A 21,771-nucleotide genomic window follows, 5' to 3' on the forward strand; every position below is an offset into this window, starting at 1 on the left:
TTAAGTAGATTCATTTGTATCTTTTTTTTGTCTTTTAGATTCCACATATAAGTGATATCATATGATATTTGTCTTTCTCTGTCCAACTTCACTTAGTGTGATGCTTTTGATGGAACAAAGTCTTCAGGTAATTCCTAAGAAATGTCTTATGGGAATCAAATTTTCAATGCCCTGCACATCAGGAAGTATCCTTGTTATACCTTCATTTCGATGGGTACTTGAGTTGAATATATTTCAACTCAAGTGGAAATATATTTTCATTGTGATTTTGAAGTCATTGTCTCCTTGTCTTGTAGATGGCAATGTTGTTTTTGAAAACTCTAAATCCTTTTTGATTCCTGATCCCCATGTATGGAGCTTATATTTTGTGTCTGGAAACATGTAGAAACTTCTCTTTGTTGACAGAGCAGACATTTTCAATCTTGAAACTTTTGCATTTGGCTCAGCGAACTGAATGATTTCTTTTGTGATTTCATCACTTCCTAATCTCTCTTTCTGGAACCACTATTATTAGGGCTCATTCTGAACTACTCCCCTTATTTTCCCTTTCTTAATGTCTTCCTTCTTTCCTTTCTTTCTCGTCTATTTTTCATTCTTTTGACTAATTGCTCTCCTTTTTGAAAATTTCTTCAACTTAATCTTTCAAGCTGAGACTGATTTTCAGCTTCATTTTCAAGAGATGTTTTGGCATTGAATATTTGTCTTTCATAGCATCTTGTTTCATGGATGTGAAAGCGTCTCTTAACTCTCAAAGGCTGTTTGGTATTTTTTAGTAATTTTTTTTTTAATTGAAATACCTCCAAGTTTATTTTTAAAAAATCTCCTCGTCTCTATATTTCAAGGGAGAGAATTTTCTCAGCTATCTAGTGATCCTTGCTTGTTAGCTCTTACTTAATTTCAAGAGATTAAAAGCTGATGAGAGAGTGGGTGGCTGAGTCCCTGATGTCTCAAACAGTGAAGTATCCACTTGCAATGTGAGAGACCTGGCTTGGGAAGGTCCCCTGGAAGGGGGCACAACAACCCACTTCAGTATTCTTGCCTGGAGAATCCCCATGGACAGAGGAGCCTGGCGGGCTACAGTCCTTGGGGTCGCAAAGAGTCAGACACAACTGAGGGACTAAGTACATCCTAGAGACTCTTAGCATAATGGTGGAACTTGGTATTATTTTCCAAGATATTTTTGCATTGCCATTTTGTGGAGACATTTTTTTCTTCTAGGAATGGTCAGATTTCAATAAGAGGGCTCTTTTATTCTCTTGTCTGGAAGGCATGGGCCTGGCTGTCCACATTCTGGAAACTGAGTGGGGAAAGAAGCCCAGGACTCAGCATCAGTCTGCATGGGTTGGTCTAGTTCCTCTGTTTGCAGAATACTACATTCTCAACTGTGCTGGTGATGCCAGTTCTCCAGAAAACTTCCGAACTTCTCCCCATGTGGCCAGAGCACGAAGTACCACAGTGTGGAGGGTGATCTAGACCCCACCGGCTTCTTAAACGTCTAATACTCAACCATTCTTGCTTTAGCCTCATTCTCACACCTGTTCTGTGCACTCACGTCCAGGTACGAGGTCTCACCAAGTGCTGCCATTTGGAGGAATATGTAGGTTAAATGAGGTTGATATCCAGCTTTTCTCGTAGCTGAATTTGGTTCTTTATGTGACAGCATATATGGGTAGTTGGATGGATTATGAAATAACATTCAGAACAAATCAAACTATTAGCAATAAAAGCATCAGAAAACAGTTCATCTGATAATTAATATAAAATTGAATTGGAGACTCAGGAAGTTATTAAATTTGAATCTAAAATGGGATCGTCAGAGCTGGATCTCAGAAGACTTATTTTCTCTCCAGGTGTGCGTCTGAAGAATCTTGGAGGCTTTGTATAGTTTGAACTCAAAACCAGATACTGCTCAATGATTCTTCACTGAATTTTGCTCTGAGTTTTGTGGTTGACCTGAAATCCCAAAACAAAGGAAAAACCCAGGAGTGTGAAACCAGATCAACCAAAATATGAAACTGTTCATATGAAAACTCCGTGACCTGAGGCCACTAAGAATCCCTTGACTCTAATTACAATGTGGTCTCATTCCATAAATGTGGGAAGGTCATGTGATTTCTTTATTGATTCTGGCACCTGTTACATCTTTATTAAATCTAGCACATGTTCTTAAGTAGGTCTCCAATTATAAAAAGCATTTTTAATACAATGTATTGATTCATCTAACACAATTTTAATAATGTGTTGCAAAGAAATGTTTAAACAAGTCATGTATTATGTATTCCAGTTCCTATCTTTAAACACTCAGACTGATGAAATGAACTTTCACTTTCAAGGATGATGCTAGAAAAACATACCAAATAAAAACAGTTCTAATAATTTTTATAATGAAAAAGAAACTAAAAAAACAAAGCATACTTCTGAAAGAAGCAACTATTTTCATTATTTTTGGAAGAAGATTAAAAATATTACGAACATGTTACCAAATATTTGTTTATATTACATATTGCAGAGGAGAAATTCATGTTTTTATAGAAATAGAGAAAAATTAACAGAATATATAAATTATTATATTAAAATACATAAATATTCTTTTCTACAGCATATGATTCATTTTGCAAATTATTTTAAGTATAATTTTATTGATAACCATAATATATACCAATGTTAATTTTTCTATTACCTTTTTCTTCTTTCGTAAGAGTAAAATATATCCATTGAAGAATAAGAGATTCTATTATTTCAGCATTTGTCTTTAAGTATCATTCTAGTTGGTGGAAACAAAATAAATATAAAATATAAGGGTTATAAGTTATCCTTATTTATGTGAATCCCTTTCAAAGAAGAAAGGGGAAAGAAATATACCATTAGGAAGAATACTATTTTGAAACATGAGCAAGACTCATTTAAGAATAAATGATTAAACTGTAAATCAACCAGACTTCAATTTTTTGAAAAAGAACAAATGAGGGGCTTTTGGCTTAGTTGGGTCAATGGAAAAGTGAAAGTGAAAGTCGATCAGTCATGTCCGACTCTTTGAGACCCCATGGATTATACAGTCCATGGAATTCTCCAGGCCAAAATACCAGAATGGGCAGCCTTTCCATTTTCCAGGGGATCTTCCCAACCCAGGGATCGAACCAAGGTCTCCCGAGTTGCAGGTGGATTCTTTGCCAGCTGAGCCACAAAGGGAAGCCCAGTTGGTTCATTTATTGGAGTTTGTATTTATTCTCCCTCCTGAAACAAACAAAAAGAAACAGAATCAGACATAAATGCCTATATTCGCATATTTATTCTCTTCCCATGTATATTCCTACCTACTATGTATCAGAGATTGAAGAAGGAATGGAGTACACAGCAATGAGACAAGCAGAACTATTGTCGTCAAGCTTAAAATCTGGTGCCAGGGGCAGCAATAGCAACTATAGGAAATAAACTTGGGCCCCCATGACCACGTATGGGCTTTGCCTAAGCAGAACAGATGAATTAGTTATACAGCGTATAGGTAATACATTCATATATACCATTTTATTCCTTTATTAAAAACCTATAAAACCACATAATTGTGTTTCTGATAACTTGATATGGCTTTAAGTCCAATCACATTTCTCTGTGTCCTCCTTCCTATACCAAACTTCACTGATGCAACCCATTAGGCAGAAAAAATATAGTTTGGCTTGAACCACAGATTGAACTTGAATGAACTCTGTAAAAGTTATCATATTGATTTCAAATTTAAAGCAGCTCACTCGAGAAACACATTTATTTGTTCAGCTACAGAAATTCTCATATCCTTTAAACAATGCAAATGTCTTAAACTTCCTTCATTTCCCCCCATAGAGAAATTTTGAACACACTTAATGGCAAGTTTTCTAGTTTTCCTTTTTTTCCACTAAGGGTGATTATTATTCTTTTCCTGGACAAGATGTTTCTGAAATTCTCCAAAATGAACAACTGAGTACACTAAAAATGTGATATGAAAACAGTATTTTGTTATTGTATAAATAAAAACTTGCAAACCCTAACGACTGATACACTAGGGTGAGTGGTTTCACTTTGACATCGCATGTATCATGGCATCAGGATATCTCTCAATTATAACCAAATCAAGTGAGAATGGATTTCAGGCCTGGAGAAGAGCTCTTAAGGGGATAATAGACTTTTGATGTTTGCCTTTTCACAGCAGCACAATGCCTGATTCCTGTGCCTCCTGACCTTGTAGTGTCTCCTAACCAAGTATTGACATTAATCTACTGCTCTTCTGTCACCCATCACGTTTGGGAGTCCAGCCTCTGTTTCCAATTATCAGTCATTAGCGAAGACCCTGAGCAATTTCAGAGAAAACTCACAAAACCTTTGACCTGTTTTTGTCAGATAACCACAAGTATTTGCTGTAGATAAACTATCATTTCATTTCATGGTATCCAAGATGTAAAAGAGGGCTCTTTGCTGTATATCATTTACTGTAACCTCCGTCACCTTCAGGTGGTTAAAAATGAACTGTGTTATTTTACCAATGGAGCAGACGGATTCATGAGGTCATTCAGTGAAATCTGGTGCGATTGGGATGGTTGACCTCTAGCTGCCAGGCAATCTACAAAGTCCACAGATTTTTCCACTAAAGAACACAAGATAAATATTTACCAAAAGGTGATTATCAGATAGTTGTGTTTTTACATTGACTTCTTGTAGGTAAACACAAAATTGCTCAAATATTTGTACATAGTTTAACTGAAATCCATTATTTACATACTAAGTATATTCACTCATCATTAAGTAATCATTTTTTATTACACAGAATGAATTAATCAGGTATCATCCTCTGGGGATATTAATTCTAAACTGACTTTTGAAGTTTAATATTAACATCCAACCCACAAAAGATGAATATTTGTTTTAAAGTCCAAATAATTATTTCCTGTATAAAACATCTATAATAAAAAAACAACAAAATATTTTCTGCATGTCAGGATGCATTATTATCTTCAGGGTAAAAAAGCTAAGTGACTTTCAGACTCCCTTAAAGAGGAAGTGCTTCAGGACCTGCTAATTTGACTGGATTGATGAGTAATGAATCTCAAATGAGTATGTTGAATGAGTATGAATGTCAAAATGTATGCTGCTGTGTCCTCTATCTTGTAGATGTGAAATATTTAAAACAAGATATCGAGTAAATACAATTGTTTTCTAACTACCCACGGTTGTAAAAATCTAGCCTGATTTTCTTTGTTGCTGTTGTTCAGTCACTAAGTTGTGTCTGACTCTTTGTGAGCCCTGTCCTTCATCATCTCCCAGAGTTTGCCCAAACTCATGTCCATGAATCCATGATACCATCAAACCGCCTCATCTTCTGTTATCTCCTCATCCTCCTGCCTTCAATCTTTCCCAGCACCAGGGTCTTTTCCATTGAGTCAGCTCTTTATATCTGTGGCCAAAGTATTGGAGATTCAGTCCTTCCAATGAATATTCAGGTTGATTTCTTTTAGGATTGACTGGTTTGATCTCCTTGCTGTCTAAGGGACTCTCAAGAGTCTTCTCCAGCACCACAATTTGAAAGCATCAATTCTTCAGCACTCAGCTTTCTTTATGGACCAACTCTCACATCCATACATGACTATTGGAAAAACCATAGCTTTGACTATATGGACCTTTGCTGGCAAAGTCATGTCTCTGTTTTTTAATATGCTACCTAGGTTTGCCAAAGCTTTTCTTTTCTTTTTTAAAATTTTTATTTTTACTTTATTTTACTTTACCATACTGTATTGGTTTTGCCATACATTGACGTGAATCCACCACGGGTGTACATGCGCTCCCAAACATGAACCCGCCTCCCACCTCCCTTCCCATAACATCTCCCCGGGTCATCCCCGTGCACCAGCCCCATGCATGCTGTATCCTGCATCGGACATAGACTGGCGATTCATCTTCCAAAGAGCAAACATCTTTTAATTTCACAGCTGCAGTCACCATCCTCAGTGATTTTGGAGTCCAGGAAAATAAAGTCTGTCACTGTTTCCGTTGTCTCCCCGTCTATTTGCCATGAAGTAATGGGACTGGATGCCATGATCTTCGGTTTTTGAATGTTGAGTTTTAAGCCAGTTTTTTCACTCTTCTCGTTCACCTTTATCAAGAGGCTCTTTAGTTCCTCTTTGCTTTCAGCCATTAAGGTGTTATCATCTGCATATCTGAGGTTATTAATATTTCTCCCCTCAGTCTTGATTCCAACTTGAGCTTCATCCAGCCCAGCAGCATCTCGCATGGTGTACTCTGCACGGATGTTAAATAAGCAGGGTGACAATATACAGCCTTGATGTACTCTTTTCCCACTTTTGAAACAGCCAGTTTTTTCAAGTCCAGTTCTAACTGTTGCTTCTTGTCCTGCATACAGGCCTTTGTTCTGCATACAGGTTGCTCTGATTTTCTTAATGCCACTACAGCAACATATGAAAATTTAATTATATAACTATAACTAAACAAATAAAAGTTAAAAGGAATTATTACACTGTAACAAAATTACATAGCAAAATTAGAAACCAAAAAAATTTGTCTTTTCAATTTGATAACAAAGTTAAACATTATAACAAAATTAAAACATGATAATAGTCGTCACCTTTATTAATATGTCTATAGTCCAGATATAGAAATGGACTTTTTGATCATCAGCATGGCTATGTTTCAGGCCAGGTAGCAATTTTGTGCAGTTAAATTTTTATTGATCATTTACTGTTTTTGTGATATATGTATAAATACAAAGAAAAGGGACAAGACAAAATGGATATTCCTCTAAACTATCTTATTCAATGGGATTAATATAAAGTGACATAATAATTATAATGTAAATGGAAAGGAATTCACACAAGAGCTACTTCTTTTTGAGAAATTGCTCTGTTTCAGAAACTATGTAATGATCCTCTCTCTCAAATATTATTTAACCTCTGTAGTACACTGTGGAGAAAGCCTTTCCTGATCGATCTCCATGTTAAAGATAGATAAATAAAGTCTCAGGGATGTTGAAAATCTCTTCTAATATCACCAAAGTATTAGAGCGTCAGTCCTTCCAATGGATATTCAGGGTTGATTTCTTTTAGGATTGACTGGTTTGATCTCCTTGCTGTCCAAGGGATAGATTAGGGAACTAAAGTGAAAGGGTTAGTCGCTCAGTCGTGTCCAACTCTTTGCGACCCCATGGACTGTAGCCTGCCAGGCTCCTCTGTCCATGGAATCTCCAGGCAAGAACACTGGAGTGGGTAGCTATTTTCTTCTCCAGGGGATTGTCCCCAGCCAGGGACTGAAGCCAGGTCTCCTGCAATTAAGGCAGACTCTTCGTTATCTGAGTCACCAGGGAAGAGCTAGGAAACTAAGGCTTCCAGCAGGAGAAATTAATTTGGGGGAGATTTCGAAGTAGTCTTTGAAGAATTCGAACTAGAGATTTTAAGGTCAGTTCAGATCAGTTAAGTTGCAACCGCATGGACTTCTGCACGGCAGGCCTCCCTGTCCATCACCAACTCCTGGAGTTTATAAAAATTCATGTCCATTGAGTGGGTGATGCCATCCAACCACCTCATCCTCTATCATTCCCTTCTCCTTCCACCTTCAGTGTTTCCCAGGATCAGGGTCTTTTCAAATGAGTCAGCTCTTTGCATTAGGTGGCCAAAGTATCGGAGTTTCAGCTTCAGCATCAGTCCTTCCAATGAATATTCAGGACTGATTTCCCTTAGGATGGACTGGTTGGATCTCCTTGCAATCCAAGGGACTCTCAAGAGTCTTCTCCCCAACACCACAGTTCAAAAGCATCAATTCTTCACTACTCAGCTTTCTTCATAGTCCAACTCTCACACCCATACATGACTACTGGAAAAACCATAGCCTTGACTAGATGGATCTTTGTTGACAAAGTAATGTCTCTGCTTTTTAATAGGCTGTCTAGGTTGGTCATAACTTTCCTTCCAAGGAGCAAACGTCTTTTAATTTCATGGCTGTAGTCACCATCTGCAGTGATTTTGGAGCCCCCCAAAATAAAGTCAGCCACTGTTTCCACTGTTTCCCCATCTATTTCCCATGAAGTCATGGGACCGGATGATCTTAGTTTTCTGAATGTTGAGTTTTAAGCCAACTTTTTCACTCCCCTCTTTCACTTTCATCAACAGGCTCTTTAGTTTTTCTTTGCTTTCTGCCATGAGGGTGGTGTCATCTGCATATCTGAGGTTATTGATATATCTCCTGGCTATCTTGATTCCAGCTTGTGTTTCCTCCAGCCCAGCATTTCTCATGACGTACTCTGCATATAAGTTAAATAAGCAGGGTGACAATATACAGCCTTGATGTACTCCTTTTCCTATTTGGAACCACTCTGTTGTTCCATGTTCAGTTCTAACCTGCATACAGATTTCTCAAGAGGCAGGTCAGGTGGTCTGGCATTCCCATCTCTTTCAGAATTTTCCATAGTTTGTGGGATCCACACATCAAAGGCTTTGGCATAGTCAATAAAGCAGAAATGTTTTTCTGAAACTCTTTTGCTTTTTCGATGATCCAGCAGATGTTGGCAATTTGATCTCTGGTTCCTCTGCCTTTTCTAAAACCAGCTTGAACATCTGGAAGTTCATAGTTCACGTATTGTTGAAGCCTGGCTTGGAGAATTTTGAGCATTACTTTACTAGTATGTGAGATGAGTGCAGTTGTGCAGTAGTTTAAGCATTCTTTGGCATTGCCTTTTAAATAGAAGATTTTAAGGATATCTAAGTAGGAGATTTTAAGAAGTGGAATTTGGACTTTGAACATATGGGAAGCATCTTAGAGGATTTTAGGTCTAGGATCTAGGTCCACCCTCAACCCACCGTGTGCAAGGACAATGAACTATTTATTATTCACTCCTGTGGCCCTAAATTTCACATCTAATTCCACCTATACAAACTCCTCTCTCTAAGTGGTGATGATTCTTTAAGGCCAAGTTCAGAATGACCTCCCCTTGAAGCCTCCTGCACCCTGTGTTTCTCCTTCTTTCCTTACTCTGTCCCCACACACGTCTTCCTCAAAACCCCACCCCACTGTGCTGCATGGTGCTTCTCCACGTCTGTTCTTCTCATCCTGAGCTCCTAGCTCTTTGCTTCTCAGATCTCCTTAACTATTAGGGTCTGACCCAGAGCAGTTATCCAATGAATATTTTTGGCTTGAATAAAGTTAGAGGTAGCACCGTGGCTATTTTCAGGATAATCAAGATGTGTGTATATGGAAGGCCAGAGAGAGAAAAGCAGCTCCCTGACAGCCAGAACTGGGATTGGATCAAGGAAGGGAGAAAAAGTTTAAAATGAAAATGTCTTAATCTTATGAAATCAACAAGTACTTAATTTATTGTTATTACTGTTTATTATTTAACATATCAGTTTTTATTCCAATTCCTGATTTAGCTATTATTATTGAGTTCTAATAACCACTGATGGCTGAGTCCCGGGCCCGATCCAGTCTGAGAAGTGAGAGGAAACCTTAAGACAATCTTCCTTCCAGTTCCAAAGCTCTTTTTGTAGAAGGCTTAATGAACCATAGTTGATTTACAAAGTTGTGTTTAATCTCTGCTCTACAGCAAAGTGACTCAGTTATGCATATATATGCTTCCTCATATTGTTTTCCATATGATTTATCACAGGATATTGAATTTTGCTCCGTGTGCTCTACAGCAGGACCTGTTGTTTATCCATCCTATATATAATAGTTTGTACCTGCTAATCCCAAACTCCCACCCCCTCCCTCTCACACCTCCGTCCTACTTGGCAGTCACAAGTCTGTTCTGTATATCTCAGGTTTAATTCTTTGGGTCCCTAAATTGCTCATATTTTTAAAGCAAAGTAATATATAAATATTGGATCAGTAATTTGATTTTGTCAATTTCAAAATTGTGTGCAGCATTCTTTTAATTAATTCAGGAAATTACCTATCATAGGACAAAATTTAAATAATTTACCCATCTCACGATTGTTTTGCAGTTTTTCCTCCTTATCAAACTCTATTCATGAAGCATTTATGAGCACCAGTAGGAAGACTTCAACTATAGGACATTCAAAAGTCAACTGAAATTGTTCTTCGCAATAGACCATTCCGGGGGATGGTTTTCCCTTTTTCAAGTCACACATGGCTATGTATTAAGAGGCTCTTAGGGTTTCTGGAATCTGGAGTTTACCACACTCTCTGGGATGGTTATCCTTTCAAAGAAGCATGTAACGTGTGCATTCACTGACCAATGAATAGGCCTTTATAGGCCCAAGTTTATGTTTCTTGGCGGACTACTCAGTGAGGAATGCCTCGCAGAGTGAGACATCTCTGGAGTCACATGACAGCTTTGCTTTTTTTTTTCACTTTAAAATGTAATACAGATTAATAATTCTATGAGTAATCTCTTAATGATTTTTTGCACTCAGCAGCAAACAATGATCTGTATTCTTTCAACAGCTGGCTGTGCTCCTGGGAAAATGCTATCTTTGCCTTGCAGCTACTGGTTCTGTTTGAATCTTCCAAGTTCCAGCCCTGTGTGGGAGATTAAGACTGATTACCCATGGATGCATCCCCTTAAAATGGCAGATAAATCACTAAATAGATAAAACTGCAATTCTCTGTTAATTAGCCCTACTCTTCAGATATTGCAGACAGCAAAATATTTAGTCAGGACATTTCTATCCAATTTCTACTTATGATAAAGTCATTCAGAGAGGTGTCTGTTTGGAAAAAAGGGAATGCCATCAGTCATTGACTTCTGTAAAGTTATATCTCAACAAGAAAATGCCTCCGTGTATGTCTTGTCTTTGAACAGAAGAAGCTTAATCTTTGCAGAACTTTGGCAATTTAGAGCATTTAGAATGTAGTTTGGGGCTTCTACAAAGGCAATCCTGTTTCTTTTCACTCTCAGCCCATTACTCATGGAATGTGAATCTTCTGATTCATATATTACCTCTTGCATGCTTTGATGTTGCCACTTTTAAAATAAACTGTAAAAATAAATCCATTCTCTGTTTCTGTCAGTGTAGGTGACCTTTCAGTTGCTCTAGGTGGTTTGTAGATGGAAACGTTTGGAAGACACAAAACATGCTTTCTGAAAGCAGGAGGTACATTTCCCATCATCATTACAATTCTGTTTTGAGTGGTAAGCTGTATTAATTCTGCTGACTTTTTGATGTTTTTTCTGTGAGTTGGGGTGTGTGTGTGTGTGTGTGTGTGTGTGTGTGTATGTGTGTAGGAAGCAAATCTTTCATTTTTGTAGAGAGCTCTGTGGGCCACCATCAGCTCAAATGTTTATAAACAACCCTGTGTTGATGCGCTTGGTTAATGTATGGTGATCTTCGCTGGTTTTCATGTAACAATCTTCGAGACAAGAGTGTATCCCAAACGACAGTGGGAGAGGAGCCTGTGGCATTTGGGTTGTATTTGCATGGCTGTTTGGCAAAATATAGCCCGTTGATCTGGTTAGATACATAGCAGATAAGAAAATAGAAGTCTAGGCAGGTTGTCTTTTTCTCTTTTTAAATACAATTTTCAAAAGTGAATCAATTGATAAAGATGTATGTTTTAAGTCTAGCTATATTTGTTCCTAAGGGCTTCCCAAGTAGCTCAGCTGATAAAGAATCCACCTGCAATGCAAGAGTCCCTGGTTTGATTACTGGGTTAGGAAGTTCCCCTGGACAAGGGATAGGCTACCCATTCTAGTAGTCTTGGGCTTCCCTGGTGGTTCAGATGGTAAAGAATCCACCTGTAATGTGGGAGACCTGGGTTCAGTCCCTGGTTTGGGAAGATCCCCTTGAGGAGGGTGTATGAGGCAGCCCCCTCCAGTGTTCTCGCCTGGAGAATCCCCATGGACAGAGGACCCTGGTGGACTACAGTCCTTGGGGTTGCAAAGAGTCAGACATGACTGAGCGATTGAGCACATATTTTCCCTATACTCTCTTGTGCATTTCGTATGAGAGAAACAGTGAAGTGTTGTGGGTTGAAGAAATGATCCCCACCAGAAACAAGTGTTAACCTCCTGGTCTCAGCCTGTTTCAAGCCCTGTGTCATTTTATCCCCATGGACAAGTCTTGGTGTGACTTGAGTGAGCTCACTGTTTCACTTTTTGCTTTTATTTGTCTTGGCTGGCAATGAGATCTTTTCTACTCTTGAATAGGAATGTATTGACAATTATGGTTTTTATAAGATCTGGCAGATCTTAATCTTGTAACGCAGACTTTATTAGAAATGATACTAAGGTTGTATTGGAAACTCATGCATAGCATTTGTTGATGTAACACAGAAGTAAAATAATGAATTGAAGGATCCAAATATTTAATACATTGTGAATCAAGTCAAAACCTCCAAATATTTTGTACACATTATAATGATTTTTCTACTTGTTTATTATCTTTTAAGCTTTCCAAGCCATTCACAATTGCATTGAGTTATGTAGCACAGTGTAATATACAGAGAAACACAATATATTTAATATAAAAGTAATCACAATATGAACAAGGCAAAGATAGCTCCTGTAAAAAGCTTACATTTAAAGACTATGAAATGTATGTGTTCTCATTCATCTATTTTGGAAGTGTTGCTTTGGTAGTAGTTCTGATGGAGAAAGCTAAAAGCTAGTGAGTTACAATTATTTTCAAATGTAGTTGTAGGAAAAGGATGACCTTGTTTGCTAATAGATATATTATATAAAGACTTTTCTGGCAGTCCGGTGGTTAGACTCTGTCTTCCACTTCAGGGAACCCTATTTGGAGAACTGGGATCCCGCAAGCCATGCAATGTGGCTACAAAAAAAAAAAAGAAAGAAAGAAAGAAAGAAAAAGAAATATTATATAATATTAATTCAACTTGTGAATACAATTGCTTGCTTGTTCATAAACATCTCCTTGGATAAGAAGTGGAGTAAGTATTAAACAAGTGAATATAATATAATGTTTTCTAAGATAAAGGTTGGAGGGAGTGATTTCTAGAATGAGTGGAGTTCAGAATGTAAGGCATCCTTTCTAGGGTAGGAACATCTCCTAGAGGAGAATGAAAGCATTGAAAGATCAACTCTCCCGAGGGATAATTAGACGAAATGAACAAACAAAATGACGTCCAGGAAAAGCAAACACACAGTGTCTTGCTGGGGCTTGTGAAGTTGACATCTTGCTCTTGGGTTGAAATCTGCTCTCTCCCAATTATAGGCTGTGGGCCCTTGAGCAAGTAAGAGAAGCTTAAAGACGTAAGTAAAGTTGCGAGGAGTAAATAAACTATATGTCCCCCTCCCCCCAAATGAGAGGCAAATAAATCAGGATGCCCTCAGTCAGTGGGAAATGTGGCTTGATGGTGTTGAAGGAAAAGATGGAAACAGCCTTTGATCTATTCATAGTCTTTCATTCAACCAAAGTTTATTAGGAGATTTCTTTGAATCAATATTTTGTTGGGTTAGATGCTGATTATACACTGGTGATCAAACCCTTGCTACTTCACCTGTCCTCCACATTCTTGTGTATTGCTGATAAAGATTGTTGAAATATACAGTTGATCCCCAAAACAACACAGTTGGAACTGCATGGATCCACTAATATGCAGATTTTTTCAATAAACATATTGGAAACATTTTCGGAGATCTGAAGCAGTTTGAAAAAGCTCAGACATGAACATAATGACCTAGAAAAATCCGAAAAATTAACAAAAGTTAAGTATGTCATGAATGCATACAATATACATAGATATAAGATAAAAATATGTGTTAATCAAGTTTATGATATAAGTAAGGCTTCCAGTCAACAGTAGGCTATTAGTAGTTTTGCAGAGTCAAACTTACACACAGATTTTTGACTGTGCAGAAGGTCAGTTTTCCTGGCCCCTGTATTGTTCAAGAGTCACCTGTACTAACAATGAACTAGTCCCTAAGTAGGATGTCATTATGTAGGTGGTATGGACATTGAACAAAGATTTATAATGAGCTTTAGAAGACGGACATCTGTTACTGCCTAGCTGTCATCACCCAATTTCTTATTCTTAAGTTGGGAATATTAGTATTTGACACTTCCCTAAGTAACTGAGATTACCTTGTGAATATTTGTGAGCATCATTAGGAGTGCAAGGCTATATAAATACTGCTTTTATTCCATTACTCATTGCAACATGTCCCCTGGAATTTACTGGTGCAATTATAATTCAAAGCAGTAGGATATAGGAATTTGAATTGCTGGACAAATCTGCTCTGCAACTTTATTCTGTGTGGTATATTTAATATAAAATTTTATTAAACTCTTTGAAAATCTGCCCCCTTAAGGGGTTAGGTTAAAGAGCCTGGATTAGAAAACTGAAATTTTATAATAACAGCTGAAACTCTAGCTTTCCACTTTATTACACTAACATCTCACAGGGGATTCCAGAACAGTAGATGACTTTACATAATATGAATTCAATACTTGTCCGCATCGTGCAGGTGCATGCTTTAGACTGGACCGTAACAAACTCATGTCAAAGTTCTGATGTCCAAAATTACAGTTACTTTTGTCTAAATTTCAAAAGCAAAATTGATTGTTAATGGAAAATTGAATAATGGTTGTTATCACTCAGAATTTTGAATATTGACTTTCAGAATAGAGAATATATACTTTGGAATGACTGATGAGTACTTAGAGTCTAAAGTGCGGAATTTCTCAAGCAGAGTCTGGATCAGTGCCACCCACTCAAACAAACAGAACATTTCTGCAGCAAAGCAATAAATATAAAGTGGGGATAAATGGGGACTTTAAAAATCATCTCAAATTGGTTAATTTTCAGTTTTTCTGCCAGTTGAAGCTAAAGCCAAAATTTCAGTTTACAGAGGCTTTTGGATTTTGGACTTGTAAATGCAAAATTTCAGATCTTTTATTTCCTTTTTTAAAAAATGAAATATAGTTTCTTTACAATGTTGTGTTAGTTTCAAGTGTGCAGCAGAATGATTCACATATATATGTATGCATATATATATTCTTTTTCAGATTCTTTTCCATTATAGGTTATTACAAGGTATTGAGTATAGTTCCCTGTGCTATAGAGTAGGTCCTTGTTGTTTACCTGTTTTATATATGGTAGTGTGTATCTGTTAACCCCAAATTTCTAATGTATCTGATCTTTATTAAAGCATAAATACTTAGTTAGGACAAAGTAACAGTCTCTTAGCACAAGCAGCCCAGCCTCCTGTTAAGAATCACAGTTCGGTTCAAGTGCTTGGATCTATCAGGTCAGTTTATTTCTCTTCCTCGGTTCTTATCTTGGCACAACAAAAATTTGGAGCAATGGAGTAAAAGGTGTAGAACAACAGACAAGTTTCAGCTCAGTTCAGCTCACAGATCTTTTCTAAGACAGACACTCCCAAGACATGGGAGCAGGCTGACCCCAAAGTAGCTCTCCTCCTTCCTATTGATCCCTCTTGGCTTCCCCCCTTTCATGCTTTCAGTTCCTACTTTTGTCCATGCCCTGTGCAAAGAAGGACTTGGACCCACCACCAGTCAATTAAAGGGAATTCAAACCGGCCTACCCCCAAGGCCAATTGAAAATTGCAAGTTATATGACAACAAGCTGTGTTGTTTATGTCTTCGCATAAGATATAAACAAGCTGTGTTGTTTATGTCTGTTATAATTAAATGTAAAATATTCATGAGCCCTTAATGGACTCCTTTGCCCAAGGTTACTTAGAGGTTATTTTGCACCTCCTGTGTACCTAGGGTGCCTGTGCAGGAGTGGAAAAAGTCTCTGTGGTTACTTTGAAGCATATCTGTGAGCTCTCCTGGGTGTGCCTGGCATGGCGTTCAGAGATCAGCTTGCATCCCTTTTAGACAGGCCACCCCCTTGTTGCTGATGCCTAACTTTCTACCTAACAGATTCAAATTATTTGGTAAAGTTTCTTTACTCTGCCTCCTCAGTTTCTTCATCTTCAAAATTAGGATGATAATAGAACCTACCCCACAGATTGTTGTAAAGTGTAATGTGTTAATATTAATAAAATGCTTAAAAGTTTTATTTTTAATATGTTTCATTATGTCATCTGTTTTGTCTCAATTAGGATCAGAAAAGAAGAAATTTACAGTGAATTAAATGTAGTGCTATGTAAAAAAAGAGTTTTGGCTGATTTTAAATTCATATGTACACTCTAGCTATTAGAAATCCTGTTTGTAGGTAATTTTCTGCCCTTACACTTTGGAGGGGGAGACTTGTTCATAGCAGACTACACTATAGCCAGCTGAAGTTTAGACAAAAAAAGTGATTTAATTTATGGAACACAATAGGATATTAAAAATGCAGTCTCTTCCTTATTTAGGGAAAGGTAAATTAATTTCTCCAGGAAAGAACCTCTTTTAGGACCAGTAAAAGTTGCTAAGTCATGTTCAGCTCTTTGCAATACCATGGACAGTCCATGGAATTCTCCATGCCAGAATACTGGAGTGGGTAGCCTTTCGCTTCTCCAGGAATCTTCCCAACCCAGGGGTCAAACCCAAGTCTCCCACATTGTAGGCGGATTCTTTACCAGCTGGGCCACAAGGGAAGCCCTTAGGACCAAGATAATGATATTTAAATAAAACAAAAGTTCATGAGTCATGGGAGATAGTGTTGGTGTAGCCAGGCAGCCTGAGAGCACTGTCTCTCCAAGTTCATGGGATGAAGATGCCTCCAGGCATAGCTTACCTTTTCCTTTTTGCTGGGCTAGGTATCTAAGGTGGAAGTGGGGCTGAGCTTCTTGCTCTCCTAAACCACCTGCTACTCCTCTAGGGAAAATAAACCAGAGATTATTTTTGAGGATAAAGGCAAAGAATTGTGGGTTTCTTTATCATGAGCTTCCTCTCAGACTTGGAACCTGTCTGATGCTGGTACTTAAGTGTCCAACAGCCTTGATTCCCCAAAATCACCCCTCAATGATCATGACTGCCTGCTCTCTTTCTTAATCCTGACCTTTTCTCTGGTTTAGGACCCCAATGTTATAAATTTCCAGCAACGTTGGTAATGACATTTTAATTAATCTCCTAAAAATATTCTTGTATCTTAATGCCATTAACAAACTTTGGGAGTTGTTTTTATAGCATGCATCTTTTATCTTCTTTAATGACATTTTAGCAATGAAATATCACTGATGTATGTAAAAAATATTATTGTAGGTTTGTGAGACACTTGGAACACAGTACTTTGCAGTGGATTTTTTGTAACCTGTCCTATGCATGCTAAATTGCTTCAGTCATTTCTCTTTGGACCATCATCTGCCAGGCTTCATTGTCCAATATTATCTGAGATAACAGATTGTAAGAAACCTACCAATGCTGCAAAACTTAATTCCATCAAATGATATGTCATTACTAAGCATGTGCCCTTTCATTAGGTGGCTCTTTAAGAAAGACTTTGGTACCCAGCATGAGACAAGGTGGGATGCAGGCCTCCTCACTGCCGTGCCTGCCCCTGGAAGGGTCTTCTTGAGGAAAAAAAATACAGAGAAACTATAAGGGGCTAAAAATAACTATGTGTATGCCAGTTGGGGCAAAATAGAGACAACCAATACAAAAAGATCAAAAACTCAACTGCCACTTCTAAAGAGCCTGGAGCAAAAACAGAGTGTTGAGAGCAAAAGCAGGGTCCTACACATGCCCTCTGCACACAGCACCACCTGAGCCATCCCTCTGGCCTGACCCAGGACCCACTTCTACCCTCAGCTCATATAAGGAGCCAGCTCACTGCCACCCTCTGCTCAGCACCAAGCAAGGGCATCTATTGCTTTTGCTCCCTGCTGCTGTAACAGGGGCCCCAGTAAAGCCTTGTCTGACCTCTGATCAATTTCTCTTGATTAGGGAAGGCCAAGACCCCTGGTGGATAACAAGCATAGACTGTATCAAGCAATACAGCGTTTTATAAAGCCAGATTATGTAATGATATGCCTGACACTTCCTGTCCTGAGTTCAACACTCCTTCACATTCCCAAGAGGAAAAATTCTCTGACCTCTTTTGGTAGGAAGGTTGCTGAAGGCGGAATCATGTTCCTCTCTCAATTACAGAGCCTAAAAACAGGCGGAGGGCTTTAGGAGACTGGATGCTGCTGCACCAGCGGTGCAGAGGCCGGGGGGCGCGGGGGTGGGTGGGGGGCGATCGGGGAGGTTGCACTCAGTAACCACTAAGAACTAATGAAAGTGCATTAAAAAAAAAAAAAATAGAGCACTGCATTTGCTAAAAGGAGGAAAAAACTCTCCTGGGAAGACATTTTAGAAATAATCTTCCTTGTGAAAATGAATTTGTTTTATTTCCTTGACCTCTAAAATTTCATAAACACAGTCCCGCTGTGCCGGCAGCTCCCTGGGCCGCCTTCCGATTTTCCTCTCTTGGCTGTGCTAAATCTCACCACTGACCTCACCTGGAACTCTGGAGCTTTCTATCACAGAGTCTTAATTCTTGTATGAAGCCTCCTCTGTTCCGGTACTGGATACACATACTAGTAATAACTTCACAACCATCCCTTTAAAAAACATTTTTGGATAACCTTTCCATTTAGGAGCCAGGAATTTGTATAAAACCGCAGAGGTTATATTGCTTTTGAACTAAAGGCTGTTGGTTTGTGGAATTTCCTTTAACTAGAAACACGTATGAGTCTGTGGTTTTAGTGTTTTCCCAGTTTTATAACATCCTGCTTGTTTGTTTTCCAAAGTGAAAGAATTTACCATTAATTTGCATACTTAATAAAGGACTAACATTTTACTTCCTTTTCTGTTTGTTGGTTTCAGTTGAAAGAGACAAAGATTTTTCGCACCAGCGAAGGCATTACAAAGAATTCCGGTTCGATCTTACGCAGATTCCTCAAGGAGAAGCAGTGACGGCTGCAGAATTCCGGATATACAAGGATAGGAGCAACGGCCGGTTTGAAAATGAAACGATTAAGATTAGCATATATCAGATCATCAAGGAATACACAAATAGGTATCAGTGTTTCATTTGACTTCCATCCTAGCAGATGCACGTCACACTGTAGCAAAATCCGTTGAAAACCCGTGCCATGGGTCCAGTCATGCTTGTTTGCATGTGATGGCACCAAGGCATGTATAGACACGTGGAAGACGCGTGTAACTGACTGAAACGTGCCTCGTATATTTCACAGCTTTTCCGTACTCCCGACGCCGTGCCTTATGCTCCCCTGTATGTGTTCTCCAGGCCCGTTTCCTCGTTTCTAAAATGAGAAAACTTCCATTTTAATTCTGCGCATATGGAATGTATGATTAACATTATTTAAATCACTTGTCTTTTAAGTAACAGTGACTTTATTTTTTCCTGGTGTTAAGTGTAAACTGTGTATACTTAAGTGGGTTTTGTATTTGCAGTAAATACGGACAGCTAATCTGTACGTCTTCTGTCTATAAAATGCTTAATTCAAAATGGTACAAAAATGGACAGAGAATCTGAAATACTAAATGTATGAAAACCCCAGCTGATAATTACTGCAGATGAGCTATCAAATACAAGAATTAGAAAGAGACTTTAGTGGTATTTTCAGACCTTCCACCAATATAGAAATTGGTAAACCTTTTATTTATATAAAACCTTTGACAACTGATAAGCACTTTTGTTGGACTGCTGTTACATTTTTTAAAAAATTCTAATTGAGATATTATGTTGAGGTGGAATTTGTTCTCCATTCATTAAATCTAGATTTCCACTTTGATGAAATATTATGTCCTTTGTTGACAAGAAAAACATTTAGAAATACACCTGTCATGAACCTGAGGAGGCCTCTCTCTCATTGAATATTTCTAGCTCCTGACATTTGCTTTTTTTTTTTTTTTTTGGTGTTAGAGTGTACAGGGTTTTCCAGTGAGTGTTCCATAGAAACTAACTCCTTATAATACTCAGTGAAAGAAGAGAATAAAATGCTCCTGGGGTCAAATGCATTTCAAAAGTCTACTTGTCTGACTGTGTTTTAGGTGCTTCACCATTAATATCAGAATAGTAAAGTCTTGTCAACAAAGAAACCTGTCAATTTAGTTTTACCTGGTCTTCTTCAAAATTACTCAACTACAGAATCTTTTCCTTTGGTTATCCTTAATATCCTATGAAACACTAGCTCAACAGGACACATCTTAATAGAAGCTTATCTCTGTACACTGTTATTTTCTGAGCAGTGATTTCAAAGCAGAAACATCTCTGCTCTTTTCTCAGCTGTAACACATACGAGCTACTTGTTTATGGGTGAGTTTTTTTGTTTGTTTTTAAATCTCAGTCTGGTGGTTCCATTTATAAAAAGATACTAGTTATTTTCTCACTACTTTATTCTTTAAAAAATACTAAATAATGGTGGTATCTTTTAAAATTAAATGATTAGAATTGAAAATAATGATCCAAATACTATTTAATTACATTGCCATAGTTAATAAATCCTTCATTTATATTTCTCTTTTAACTATGTCTGTTTTGACATTTGGGCTTGTGACATCCTGAAAGAAGGGACAGTGTCGTAAGTAATTTTTTATTTTTAGAATCAGAACTATGAATTTGTTTGATATGATTTACAATTTTGAAATTATCATTAGCCATGAATGGGGTACTTCCTCCATGCTGCTGCTGCTGCTGAGTCACGTCAGTCGTGTCCAACTCTGTGCAACCCCATAGATGGCAGCCCACCAGGCTCCCCCATCCCTGGGGTTCTCCAGGCAAGAACACTGGAGTGGGTTGCCATTTCCTTCTCCAATGCATGAAACTGAAAAGTGAAAAGTGAAAGTGAAGTCGCTCAGCGACCCCATGGACTACAGCTACTTCGTCCATGGACATATCCTAAAATGCTTGAATTATCTTACTTTTTGACTATTCGCAATATATTTTTATGTATGTTAAATCTGTACTTGGTTATTCAACATGCCAAGTATTTTTTACAGGAACTGTTTGTACACCAGGCCCCTATTAATTTGTTTGAATCTAAATATAGACATTTACACTGACCACAATTAAAGGTCCTAACTTTTATTTAGGTCCATTGCTCTATCTGCTCAGGATATTTTTGAATGTCCTCCACTGAACTAGCTATGCTTTGAGCTTGTTTTCATTCTATGTTGTAAGTATGTTAACTACAGTTACATAATTTAAGACATAATAACAACGATGAAAATAAAGGACAAATACACTTGTAATTAGAAAATAATGCTAATATTTATGATTATTTAATAATTATTCATTGATATTTATAGGTTTATTTATGAATGAACATATGCTGAGTTTTATTAATAATACATTTTGAAATATTTATGAGTATTGATGCTTAATCAGATATAATAGTTTTGGAAAATTTCATTTCTCTCCAAAAATGAAACATTTGTCTATTTTGAAACTATGGTATTTCTCTAATTATAACTGGTAAACATGTACTCTGTCTGACTGCTCTATCACTATTCTTGGGTATAATTTGGTTAGGTCTTTACTTATTTTAATATGTGTTTAAATCTACTATAAGGTCCAGAATTTCACTGATATTTTTCCTAACTCTTTGAAAATGATTTCTGAAATCTAAACTACATGTATCTCCTTGATTGATATTTTCTCACCCTACCATTCCAGACTCTAGAATGGCATAACTTGGATAGGATTCTATTCAATTTAATGAACATTATTTTTAAATATCTAACTCAGTGAATTCAACTGAATAATAATTCAGTTCTACCAAGTTCACATTTTTTAATATTTACTATTAAGTACTGTTGCTGCTTTGTGATTTTGTCCTGTCCAGTTCAGTTCAATTCAGTTGCTCAGTTATGTCCGACTCTTTGTGACCCAAAGGACTGCAGCACTCCAGGCTTC

At 37.6% G+C, this 21,771-nt stretch overlaps 1 protein-coding gene across 1 annotated transcript in view; it reads left to right on the top strand.

The window, feature by feature from the left end:
* Positions 1-21,771, top strand: part of BMP5 (bone morphogenetic protein 5) — a 144,382-nt gene that overhangs the window by 58,566 nt on the left and 64,045 nt on the right. The window contains exon 2 of the mRNA XM_069564081.1: positions 18,717-18,909. Coding sequence (XP_069420182.1) covers positions 18,717-18,909 — 193 coding nt within the window. The remainder of the gene's footprint in view (positions 1-18,716; positions 18,910-21,771) is intronic.

Source organism: Ovis canadensis, chromosome 20 (genome assembly GCF_042477335.2).
Source record: "Ovis canadensis isolate MfBH-ARS-UI-01 breed Bighorn chromosome 20, ARS-UI_OviCan_v2, whole genome shotgun sequence".
In the NCBI taxonomy this organism is placed as follows: Eukaryota; Metazoa; Chordata; class Mammalia; order Artiodactyla; family Bovidae; genus Ovis; species Ovis canadensis.